This window comes from Buceros rhinoceros, unplaced genomic scaffold (genome assembly GCF_000710305.1).
Source record: "Buceros rhinoceros silvestris isolate BGI_N320 unplaced genomic scaffold, ASM71030v1 scaffold7968, whole genome shotgun sequence".
Classification (NCBI taxonomy): Eukaryota; Metazoa; Chordata; class Aves; order Bucerotiformes; family Bucerotidae; genus Buceros; species Buceros rhinoceros.
This window is the reverse complement of record NW_010428536.1, coordinates 3,931-16,570: the sequence shown is the minus strand read 5'-3', so window position 1 is coordinate 16,570 and position 12,640 is coordinate 3,931. Positions and strand designations below refer to the sequence as shown.

Sequence of the window (12,640 nt, the reverse complement as noted above, 5' to 3'; positions counted from 1 at the left end):
TCTTTCCTTTTCAAGGGAAAACACCCTCACAGTTCTCCCCTGCGGAAACATGGCATCCCTCCCATGGGAGACAGTTCTTCACGAACACTTCCAACTAGCGTGGGGGGTGTTTCATGGGCAGCAGTTCTCTCAGTGACAAACCGCCCCAGTGCAGGACTCCCTCAGAGTCACAGCCTTCTTTGTGGCTAGTCCTCTGCTCCAGCATGGGCTTCTCTGTGAGGTGAAAACAGGCCTTCTACCTTCTCTCCTCCAGTGATCTCTGAGGACTGCAAGAACTCAGCCTGCCATCTTGCCATGGATCAAAGGGAAATGGCTGCTCTGGAGCATCTCCCTGACCACTTCCTCGCTAACCTGCATGACCAGATGCATCCTAGCCCCCGCCAAAGCAAAAGAGAGGTCCAAAACAAAGGCTCTTGCCAAATAGGTTTCCCCTCTTAAATATGTATTGCAGAGGCAATGATTGGCTCAGCCTTGTGCAGAGAGGGTCTTTGAAGCAGGGAGAGCTTTCTCAAAGCTTTGTACTGAGTCCACACCAGCAAACCTTCCCCTACTACCAAAATCCCAGCAAGGACAAACCCAACACACAGAAATACTGCAGAGCACTGCTCTCCACGAATCAAATTGAAAATATTTTACCTGTCTTTATACACGGGACAGTTCTTTTCATCAGAGAGTCTTTGCAGTCTGCAAGAAAGACCATCAGTGACTGGTCAGAAACATTGCACTTCCATTTAAGAGAAACATCTATTCTCTTATCAGAAGCCAGATACCTAACCAAGCCCTCCTTGATGTGTAGAGACCTTTGTTCCAATGCAGTAGCAAAATTCTGCAGCAGAATAGTACTGATTTCCAGTGTATAAACTAGCCCCTCCACTGATATTATGGTGTACCTGGAAAGATACAATACAACACGAAAACCCTTGCTAACAAAAGACTTGTGCAGAGAGGGTCATAGCAGATTTAAAACTTCGTATTGATTTCTGAACCTTGAGAGCACCACAGCAATAGATTCCCTAGGAAGCATTCTATCTCAGGAAAACTAAGAGGCTGGAATCTTTCTGGATCCCAGAACACTCCTCCACATTTATAATTCTCTTTGCTTCCTTTGGCAGATTGGCCCTGCTCTTTGGGACTTTCTTCAAAGTCAAATCCAGAGTTACATATTCAACATTTAGCAAAGCGGGATTTACAAGTCTCAGCCTAAACTATGTCTCTCCTCCAGGGTTTGGACAAAGGAAAAGGAACAACTGCCTGCTTAAATAGTTGAAATAACATTGCCTATCTTAAATATCCAACTTTCAAAGTTGGAAATTTACAATGCCCCTGTAATTCACGTGTAAGCTCTAATCAGCAAAGCTCCTGGCAACTGCTGAGCTTCACACAATGCATTAGGTTTCTGAAGAACAGTGGAGGATAAAAGCCAGGAAGTTTAAGTGACCAGTTATAGGAAAGGTTAAGAGGACTGAAAACCAAGTGCTCCCTTCCTTTTCTCGCTCACATTGACTGACACACCACATACTTCACCATTTTACAACTACAAAGCCATGTTGGCAACCATAATTAAGAAAATTATGAACCAGTTTTCAAACTGTACTGAGTGCTAAATATTTCTAAACCAGTAAGTGTAGCCAAGGGCCCTGCAGACGCTCAGCATCTTCAGGGAAATCCACAATGATTCTTTCTAGTTACAGGAAAATTTTCACATACACAAGAAAAGGTCAGGTACTCAGCTCTTATGCTTAACTGCACCTTAGAAATCAAATTTCACATTAGAAGCCGAACATTTCTCTTTCCCATCTGGAAATACTGGCCTGTACTTTCAGCTTCGACAAGCAGATGGACAACTTCAAGAAAAGATTTCAAATTAAGTAAAAGCAGCAGCAGTAGTGTGAAAGATTACTCCACAGCCCCATTCATGTAGATGAATCACAGAATCATTTTGGTTGGAAGAGACCTTTAAGATCATCAAGTCAAACCGCTCACCCTGCACTGCCAGGTCACCACTAAACCATGTTCCTCAGCACCACATCTACACATCTTTTAAATATCTCCAGGGACGGGGACTCAACCACTTCCCTGGGCAGCCTGTTCCAGTGCTTGAAAATCCTTTTGGTGAGAAATATTTCCTAATATCCAACCTAAACCTCCCCTGGCACAACTTGAGGACACTTCCTCTTGTCTATCACTTGTTAAATGGGAGAAGAGACCAACCCCCATCTCTCTACAACCTCCTTTCAGGTAGTTGTAGAGAGTGACAAAGTCTCCCCTAAGCCTCTTTTTCTCCAGACTAAACAACCCCAGTTCCCTCAGCTGCTTCTCATACGACTTGTGCTCTAGACCCTTCGCCAGCTTTGTTGCCCTTCTCTGGACATGCTCCAGCATCTCAATATCCTTCTCATAGTGAGGGGCCCAAAACTGGGCCCAAGTACTGGACACAGTACTTGAGGTGCAGCCTCACCAGTGCTGAGTACAGGGGGACAATCACTTCCCTGCTCCTGCTGGCCACACTGTTTCTGAGACAAGCCAGGTTGCTGTTGGCCTCCTTGGCCACCTGGGCACGCTGCTGGCTCATATTCAGTTGGCCATGAAATACCCTTGTGCCTGCTCCACTGATAAACATTTCAACAATAAAATTCAGAAGCTGAAACTTAGCTTCAAACAGCCCCTCAGAGGGACACCTATACTGGTTTTCAGGCTTAACTGCGAACTTCTCTTGAGCCATAGCTGTAATGGAATTCTTGACAAGCTACAAACACAATTTCTCAGAAATCAAGTCCAAGGCTTTGTCCAGCTTTCTAGAGAGCACATAATTTTTATAGCAATATCTTCCATGTATGAATCACACCCAGTCAGAATCAAAGGGTCTGTCCTTCAAAGACTAGTCCTTCCACATGCATCTTGTTCCAAGCAGAGATTTGACAAACTTCTGGACACAGGATCTCAGAAACAAGGATGGTGACTTGTAGCACAAATGATACATGCATTTTGGATATGTATCACACAGGTATTGTAGATAAGGCTAGCACCATGGACTTTCTAAACAGCAATATTTAGAAAGAACAGCAGGTTTTTATAATAACTGTCATATTTGCTTGTAATTCAAGGATCCAGTCTGAAAAAAACCCTCAACCTAGAGGTCCACAAACCATCCCAATCCCAAGATCAGGGCCTAAACAAACTAGAGCATCTCTTACCAGGCATTGTGTGAGACATGGACTTGAAATTGTAGTCTCCAACTACACCCAGTTTGGGCAGGTGGTAGACAGTCACTTGGTAAGTCTGGCCAGGTTCCACTTCAAAACGGTCAAAAGTGAAATTCCACTGAAAACAAAACACATCCACAAGGACTTTAAACGAGAATGTTTTTCTATAAAGGTACTGAAATTAACAGTTGACCTGGCCCTGTTCCACTGTGTTCCTTCATCCCATATGACCCTTTTTTGAAGCTTGACTATAAAAAAAAAAATGGAACTCAAGTGTATTAGATGTCCCAAATTCTTCTGTTTGGAATGAAAAAAACACAGTTATATCTTGGGATCTTTGAGCTGGCATAAGACAACAGTCTTATGCCAAACAACTGCATGGAGTTTCCACTAAATTACACTCTGAACTGAAAGGAGATTAGGCTAAGATTTGCAGTTTTGAGACTGAACTGGGACAACTTCTAATCTAGTATGAATCTTGCAGTGCTGTGCAAGTGCTAAGCATTTAAAATTGCGCTTACACATATATAGTTCTGTACCTGGCCACCTCATACGTATTTTCTTAAATCTATACTGTTTTCCACATCAACAATGCTGTGCAAACTCTGGGAGAGGCACTGGCTTTGGTAAGATAACTATGGCCCAATTCTGTGTGGTACACAACGAATTACAGATTAGTGGAAGTAAAAGGAAGAGTTGAGTTCAAAAGACTATAAATGTCACAGCTGTCAAGCAGAATGCAAAAGCTTCTACAATTATTTGCTTTAAGCACCATCCAGAACGATGATGTGCAATGCATTGAGAGCAACAATTCTTAAAACCTGAAGGATGGGAAGAGTGACAGAGAATCTAAGGTAAGAAACTTGTACACAGTTACATGCAAGTGTGAAACAAACTGGTAACAACAGCAGGCCTCGAGCCCTTGAGTGTTTGATCAACTCTTCTAACTAACCTGTACCAGTCAATAATCTTGCTGTATGACAAGTGAAAATAGAAACAAACCCATGGACTAGAAAATGTAGTTTACAGCCCTTTTCACTCACCCGGCCTCCATCTGGACGGACTTGAAGTGGCAAGTTGTTCTGAAAGTCAAACTGGGCACAGATCTGTTGATTGCTGTTCACTTGCATCACAGCCAGCTCTGCCCCTTGGAGACACCGGATGCTAGCTACAGGCACAGTGACAGAGAGATACGTCTTTCTTTTCCTGTCATCTGCACACATAGAGGTTGCAACTCCCCCAGAGATTTTTTTGTTACAGTCTTACTCCTCTGAAGTGCTCGGGATCCCAACACAAAGATAACTGACCATGAAAAGGTGACTCTGCAGGGTTGACTAACAGCTTAAAAGGTTCTCCTGCATGGCAAGAGCTCCATCTGTGCAAATGAAGGGGCAAAATAGAAGGGGATTTCATTCTTCCAGACACCCTGGCAGTTCCACAGGTTCAGTGTTGTGCTTAGCTCTGTCTCAAGGCTGCTTCATGCAGTTTGGGCACCACAGTAAATATGCTTTTATTTTGGTACAGACATTCCCAATAAGAATGTTTATAACCATAGCTACACAAAGTGACTGGGTTACCCAAATCACACCTGCTTCTACACAACTATAGCTATATTGAGATAATAACTCTATACAGCCCTCAGACACAGGCCCTGCAGAAGGGACAAATGAATGTATTTAATTGCAAAATAATGCACGGACATGGGCACACCAGGGAAATCTCATATACAAACAATAAAATATATTTGGAGAGTGAGAAAACCTGGTTCATTGGTAGTCGATTAGGCTTCAGCAATGAGACGATTATTTCTTTATCAAGACTCGTGTGCATATAGGAAACCCAAATGACGAGAACTAGATTACCCAAAATAGGAGGAACTTGCACTGGGTTAGCAGCGCATAATTTATTTGCGCACACTCAAATTACTTCCCATATGCTCAGTTTGTAGATGTAATTCCCCTGCATGAGACTGCTGCAGTCAGTACTATGCCTTGAAAAGGCCACACCTGCAGTGCAGACCTCTTTTCTCCCCTCACTACTGTGGTAAAGGTGTGGGCTATTTGACTCCATTTTTATCTGCCCTTCCCACTTTAAATGTCATTATCCCGTACTAGTGGAAACGTTTTAAACTCCTGAATATTTAGCATAGTCAAAGCTCTGATTCAATCATCAAGAAAAATAAAAAAAAACATCCCCCAAAACAAATGAACAAAAAGACTATATCAGTGAAAGACTTCAAGTTATAATTCTCCTCCCTATCCTTATAGATCACACCTAATTCCTCTGCTCTGTGTTCACATTAAAAAACCACCACTTACCATCAGTGGCCACTTTCCACTCTATCCGAAGCACAGGGAACAGTTTTCCATCCATCTGACGGAAAATGTCAGAAGATACCTGAAGGCTGCTTGGAGCAGAGGGAGTCCAGATGGGATCCTGCAACCAACTCTCCTCCATGCAGGTACCTGTCCAGAAAATGAAAACCACCATTCAGACTGCGGGCGAGGAAACTCTGCTTAATTGCAATTATGGTCTGCCCTTTGGGTCAGGGTTGCTCAGAGGGCAAAACCGGGTTTTGAGATTCTCAGAGGAAAAACTGACTGCGTCACAGTTCAGAATGGCAGTTTTCAGCACACAAATACTTTATAAAAATTACTTGTAATATTCTGAACTCGCCCATTCTAGTAACCTACACTTCCTCTTTTCCTTGAAGTTCATTAGTAATTATCACAATCAATGTAGTCGGGCTAAACAAGTCAAGCAAGTTTACTCAATATCTCTGGCAGCAAGTCCATACCTTGCTGCTGAAGTAGACCTATGTTAGGAGAGCAGTACTAATTTCCGGCCTTCCAGAGATAAGCAGGCTGTCAGATACCCAGGGAAATTGTTCCAACAGTTAATTACTTTCTGTTTAAAAACCTCCTTGCTTCTAATTTGAATACACATCTGAATTTAGCTTCCAACAAAAGCTTGCTATGCCTTTCCTAAATTAAAGAGCTCTCTGGACAGAAAAATAATTTATGCTAGTCAGTCAATACAGCATTAGGGAAAATTGCTTCTGTTTTCACATCAGTAAGTGAAATCAGGTATGACAGACATTAGACAGACATGATCCCTTTTGTAAGACATTTGACTTAGCATATTCAAAGTAGCATAGTCAGCCCCCCCAACCGCTGCCAAGTACAGTTTTGGTCTTTTTTTGCTGGGTCAGTGATGCGAACAGTGGAAAGTGGACACTATGCTTTCTTGTATCAGCATGGTTTTAGGCTTAGGAAGTAATTAGACAATCCTCAAATGCTCATTCTACCAAAAAGTATCTACAGAAATCTTTACCCTAGAGCATAAAAATGTAACAGAACTACAAGGCAGAATTTAAACCAAATACTCAAACAAGGCAGCATTTCAATGGTGGAGCTGCAGTTTGGCTTAGCCATGTTGTCAAGCTGTATTCCAAGGGCCGTCTGCCAGAGGGTAGTATGCTCCGATCCAGTCCTACCCAATCCCTTCCTACCACAGAAGTTTAAAATCTGGTTATTTTCAGCATAGTCATCTCCCTGATCTGGCATACCAAGCACAGCTACCAAAATACTTGTGCCAGTGCCATACAGGGTTGGGCACTGAGGCAGAAATAAGCTCACTTAGAACACTGACTGCAAAGAAAGGCCAAGGAATTCTGCAGCACGGTCCAGATTCCTCCATGTACCAAACATACAAACGCAGAACATTCTCCTTTTTTTAATGACATTACCCATAATCATACTATGGTGTTTCAGATGCGTGCCATTGCTAAGACTTCACCTCTTACACCTGATAGGTCTGGTATATTTTTTCAGTGGGACTTAGAGCAACTCTGGTTTTCTTTTCCAAATCATGTGAGCATTTACGTTAGAAAAGATCTTTAAGATCGAGCTAATTCATTGGACTTTATGCCCAATAATTTACATTAATGGCTCTCAGGTACACCCCTTTATGCCCCCTTTTTAATTCTAGTTCATACATAAATTTTTTGATCAAGTACTATCATAGATATAATAGCTTGTAATGAATATTTACTGAAAAACTTGTCCTAAAATTCACATTCCTTTAAAAATTGACCATCTCAGCTTTAAAAAGAAACTAAACAAGCTGTGTTGTGTTCCACCCATCCCCAAATGCTATCCTGAAAAAGACATAGCTTCCCATCCTTCTTCTAACTAGAGCTGATTATGGATGAATCCAAGAACTCCCAAAGCAGGGCATCACTTTACACCTCTCTGATTCTATCACGAAGAACCTTCTTTATGAACCCAGTTAAAAACAAAAGCAGCATGATGAAGAAAAAAAATGACTTACTATTTTTTACGAGGCAGTTTAAATCCTGTGGGGGAAAAGAAAAAAGAATATTACTCTCAGAAGGGAAACTAGATTGATAGTAATTTGCTTCTGCTTGGTGGCAGGAAGAAAACAATTCAGTGAATAGCAACGCATACAAACTGGAAGAATTAACCATCAGGAAACATTACACAAAGCTGTTAATCAGAAAACCAGAGGACACAGGGCATGAACCTGTGCCCAACTGTTTATGTAACAGTAGTAGTCGCAATAATAGAAAGAAATTGGAGAGAAAAATGCAAGATAATCGTAGTAAAAGCCTTCCAAAATCCAGGACTGTGAAAATAGGAACCAGTGTGACACGAAAGACTGCTTCAAGTAGATGGGTATGCTTCTTAAACACCATTGCTTTAAGTTACTGCTACCCAGCACTGATCTTGCTGGTAGTGCTTGCAAGGTCTAAGCCCACCTGACTGGAAGCACGATCTCTTTGTAGCTAGGCTTCCCACTGCAGTCCCGGGTTATGCAGTTACTCAGTTAGTTGACTAGTTATTTACTGCAGGGCACTGCCTTCACCTTACTTTTGGGTTCAAAACCACTATGCAATGACCCTAAAAACTTAAATTCGATAAATGACATGTAGCGCCCAGTGACAAACGGTCCTGTATTGCCTGAACAGAAAGGCTGCATCAGTTACGGCTCGTCTTTTTCCTCGTGCCTCATAAGAAGTAGGGAAGGGAAATGACAACGTTTACTAAGTGCCAGGCTTGTAAGCTGGGTACGGTGATTTTACTTCTAGAAATATTTGAGAGGCAACCCATGAAAGAAAAAAAAATAATCAGAATTATACTCTTTCATATTAAGGATAAAGATGTCCTGAACGTAAAGAAGCAACCAGAAGTTATGCGGGCTCTGCCTGGTTTTCCGCAGGTATGTTTTGTTTATACTGGAAGACCACCCCATGGTCACCAGGAAAAAGGATGTAAGCTTGCTTGGTTAATGTGATGCAAAATCCTAGCGATAAGGAAGTCTGAAGTTGTCGCTGACTTCGTAAATCAAGATGAGGGTGTGTGCAACCCCCCTGAGCCCGTGCACCCAGCTTGCACAAAAGACAGGCCTTGCAGCAGCACCTAATAAGCACCTGGAGCTACTCCCCGCCCCCGCGGGGATATCGGTGCCTGGGAGTCTGGGTTCCGTTAGCTGCATCCTGCCTGTGCTGCCTCAAAGCGACCACAGCAAACACTCGACCAGGGTGTAAACGGAGCCCTGCCGGAGAACCACTTTTGAGTTGGTCCTCCTCAAGCAGCTGGTTGTGCGGCTGGAGACTGTCCCCTCGGGTCGGGATGCCGCCCGAGTGCACGTCCCTGGGATTGAGTGATCCTTACCCTGGCGTTGGTAAGCGACCCCCTGGTATCGTTAGGCGAGAGATTCTCCTCTTTATCAGCGAGCCATGCACATTTTGGGTCTATCCTTCCTTAGAATAGATCCCTTAGTGTTCATAAGTTCGTTGTGCAGTAATAATTCCCAACTGACATCCAAACTGGCACAGTCGGACTGCGAGGCAAATTTGTTTGTAATTAATCCACGTTTTTTGGATAGCTGCTGCTGTCTGTTTTGTGGGTGCCTCCGCGACAGAGGGCTAGGTTTCCTCCCACTCATTCCCTACGCGTTGATATATAAAGGTGGGTATTACTGTGACACTGTTGCCACAATACAATTCATTTCAGTGGAGGAGGGACGGCAGCAGGGTTTTCAGCCTCTCTGCAACTTAAGTTTAACTCCAACTGTCTTTGTGTAGTGTAGCTGTACATTGTATTTACATTTTCAGGAAAGGGTGCTTGAAAAAACCCAATTGTGCCTTTTTGGTAGCGAACATGCCCTCCAGCGTCACACAGAAAGACAGAGTTTCACAAACATTGCTAGAGACACAGCCCTAAACCTCTCTTCACTTAGACCCCAGCACTGCAGCCTGCCCTGTGCTGGCACAAGCATGTGTTTGACCAGCTGGCTACAGCTTGAGACCAACTCAAGAGGAGGAAGCGAGGGGCCAGGTCAGTACAGATCTTCTGCCCTTCTGCACCTCTGCTCCTGCTTGTACAGGAGAGGCTGGGACCAAACCACCAGGCCCGAGGAAGAAGGTGGGCACTGCTTCTTCACAGCTGGACTGGCTTTTGCCCACTTGTAACAGGACAGAACTAGACCCTGCCCTTAAAGAAGTCCTAATGAAGGTAAAACATCACACCAGTTAATAAGCTTCCTATTATTTGAAGGAAATACAAAGTAGAAGCAATTGGTTGGTGAAATCAGGTATTGCATAAGCTGTGCTGAGCAATTGATTTCAAATGTGAGCAGAGTTCTACTGACTATGAAGAAAATACTTCAGACATTAACGGTCACATTTCAGCTAATGTACCTGAGCTCCTACAAACCCTGAGGGAAAGCAGACAGATTTAGCATTAAGCTCCTCATACTTATATAAAAAAATAAAACCTGAAAATCTCTTCCAGGCTTTTGTTATGCAAGTCAAAACAATACAACACAGGTGTAAATCCATTCTTCAGGCACCCTTCACATGAAACACATCTATACTCCAATAGGCAGTACTACAGATGTCCTTGAAATATAGGTATATTGAAAAAGATTCAGGGCAACACCCAAGTTGTCTAATACTGACCAACTTTATTAGCATTTAGGAAACATTTCAGTCAGTTCAGGGAAGAAATCTGCCTTACCGGCCACCCTGAACTTCTAGCTATACACAAACCTACAGAACACTTTGCCTGAAATCTGAACTCCAGTGAATTTTTTCCTACCAGCCAGCTAGCAACATCACATTTTTCAAAACGAAGTCATCTTTGGAGCACTAATATTCTGATTACTTTTCACATTAATCTAAGATTCTTTTATAAATGAGGAGGAGGGGGGGATAAACAGTGACAGACTTAACCTATCCTTGCCCTTCTCCCACTTCATTCTCCTCCTTTCTCCCCCACCCGCAGGTGTTAGCAGCTCACCTGCAGAAAACACCTGACCTCCCCCTTATCTTTGCTCTAGATCTGTCTGAAGTTTTCAGTTCAACAGCGCCACTGCTAACAGTGCTAGCCTGCCACTGCTAGCCTGTGGCATTAACAAGTCTGGAAAAACCCAAGAAGGATCTTGTTAGATGGAAATCTTGGGATAAGCAGCCCCAAAAGCTGTGTTGCAGTGTGCTGTGTGGGGGAGAGAAGCTTTAATATAACCAAGAGCAAAATAAATATATGAACTTAATGTAATTATGTAAGGACATGTAAGAGGTATTTTTCACTTTCTTGTGCTCAGAAGGTCAAACCAGCCACAACTAGGGGAAATCATCTTGATCAATTTGAATATAAATACCAACTTAGTCTGAACTGTCCTTCCATCATTATACTGCACCTAATCATTGCAGACAAATGGACAGACAAATCCTCCAGAGTATTTAGATCCAGTCTGACTTAAGAAACACTGGTTACAAGCCTAGTCAATCGAAACGATACTTCAACTTTATCCCTCCCAAATGAGGTGTCCTTCCTGCCCACCCCGAACACTCCCATCTGTAACCTAAATCCTTTGATAATGGAAAACACCTAGAAAGCAAGCAAGCAAATGCTGATTAAACCAAATCTATCTAAACTACAATCACTGAAAAAGAGAAAAATATAAATTGTAACCATGAGTATGGAAAAGTAGATTAAGTTATATATAAAAAAATTACTCCTAACACTTCAAATGCTTAATCAGACTTTCTTAGGAAAATTATTTAGCCTGAAAATGCCACAGTGCTTACATATCATCAAGGCCTTTTATTTTCTTACACTGTTCCCTGCAAGCAGGTAGGCTGGGTGTGCACAAGAAACTGGGAGGGAACACAGCCGGGACCACTAACCCTAAAGAACCAAAGGGATACCCCAGACCACATGACTTTGTGCTCAGAAACAAAAGCTGGGGGAAGGAGGAGGAAGGGGGGATGTTTGGAGTTAGGGTGTTTGTCTTCCCAAGTAATTGCTACACATGATGGAGCGCTGCTTTCATGGAGATGGCAGAACAGCTGCCTGCCCCTGGGAAGTGGCGAATGAATTTCTTGTTTTGCTTTGTTTATGTGCATGTCTTTTGCTTTGCCTATTAAATTGTCTTTATCTCGATCCACAAGTTTTCTTTCTTTTTGCCCTTCCAATTCTCTCCCCACTCCATGGAGTGAGAAAGCGAGCGGCTGTGTGGAGCTGAGCTGCTAGCTGGGGTGAACCTGCAACAGGCAATAAAAATAACTGGCTACTAACCATGTTTTTTTGTTTGTAATTTAATAACTTCTGTCTAAACCTATCACTTAATATTCAGTCATTTTGTCTTTGTTCTGTTGCAGTCATCAGTGATTATTGTAAATTGCATCACGATAAAGCCCTTACATAAATTATAATGGATTTTTTGCTTGAAGAGCAGCAACCTCTGCTTTCATTTGACTGCTGGTGTTTCTGTTTATTAGCAGATAAGGCACGGTTAAATAAGGAAGTGCTCCATTTCCCTTTTGTGTTTTATCATCAATATGTTTATTGAACCAGCACAGAGTATAAATGGTTTCTCTGTTCTTCCAGGTCTACTGTCCAAGGTAAAGTGTTTGCAGTGATGTTCTCTGTATCAATGTAGCCCTTGCCCTTTCTGACATTTGTTAAAAAGCCAAGAGCTTAACCAGGAACAGTCAGTCAGTTGATGACGATTCAGAACTGAAACTTGACAAGGTATCTCTTACCTTTCAACACTGGATTTCTATGGGGACAAACAACAACAGGATTTCTGGTGTGTCACTGTTCCCCAACCCCACTCAGAATTTTAAGAGACTACCCGTAGATTTTTTTTCCTACCCCACACCAACTTGTTTACCTGCTGTGCCAGTAACCTTTTCTTATCTATAGCTGGTTATGCTGGAGTCTTAAGCTGCCATCAGTTAGTGAAGAATTTAGCAGGTTTACCATGCAAAGGGGGAAGGATTCTCTGACCACGCAGCAGCCTGCACCAACTCAGTTGTTGGTTCACTCCCTTCCCAGTCCCCAAAACACTACAGGGATGACCTATAAGAGCCAAAAGTTTCCAGAAGATCAACTCATTCAGCCAGG

At 42.7% G+C, this 12,640-nt stretch overlaps 1 protein-coding gene across 1 annotated transcript in view; it reads right to left on the bottom strand.

Moving 5' to 3' along the window:
• The window catches only part of LOC104498878 (interleukin-17 receptor A-like), a gene marked incomplete at its 3' end in the record, with an annotated part of 9,651 nt that extends 2,090 nt beyond the window's left edge, over nt 1-7,561 (bottom strand). Inside the window, exons 1-5 of the mRNA XM_010142313.1 lie at nt 7,536-7,561; nt 5,522-5,668; nt 4,247-4,371; nt 3,195-3,321; nt 637-684 (exon numbers count right to left, since the gene is read on the bottom strand). Coding sequence (XP_010140615.1) covers nt 637-684; nt 3,195-3,321; nt 4,247-4,371; nt 5,522-5,660 — 439 coding nt within the window. The remainder of the gene's footprint in view (nt 1-636; nt 685-3,194; nt 3,322-4,246; nt 4,372-5,521; nt 5,669-7,535) is intronic.
• Between the last annotated feature and the right edge of the window lie 5,079 nt (nt 7,562-12,640).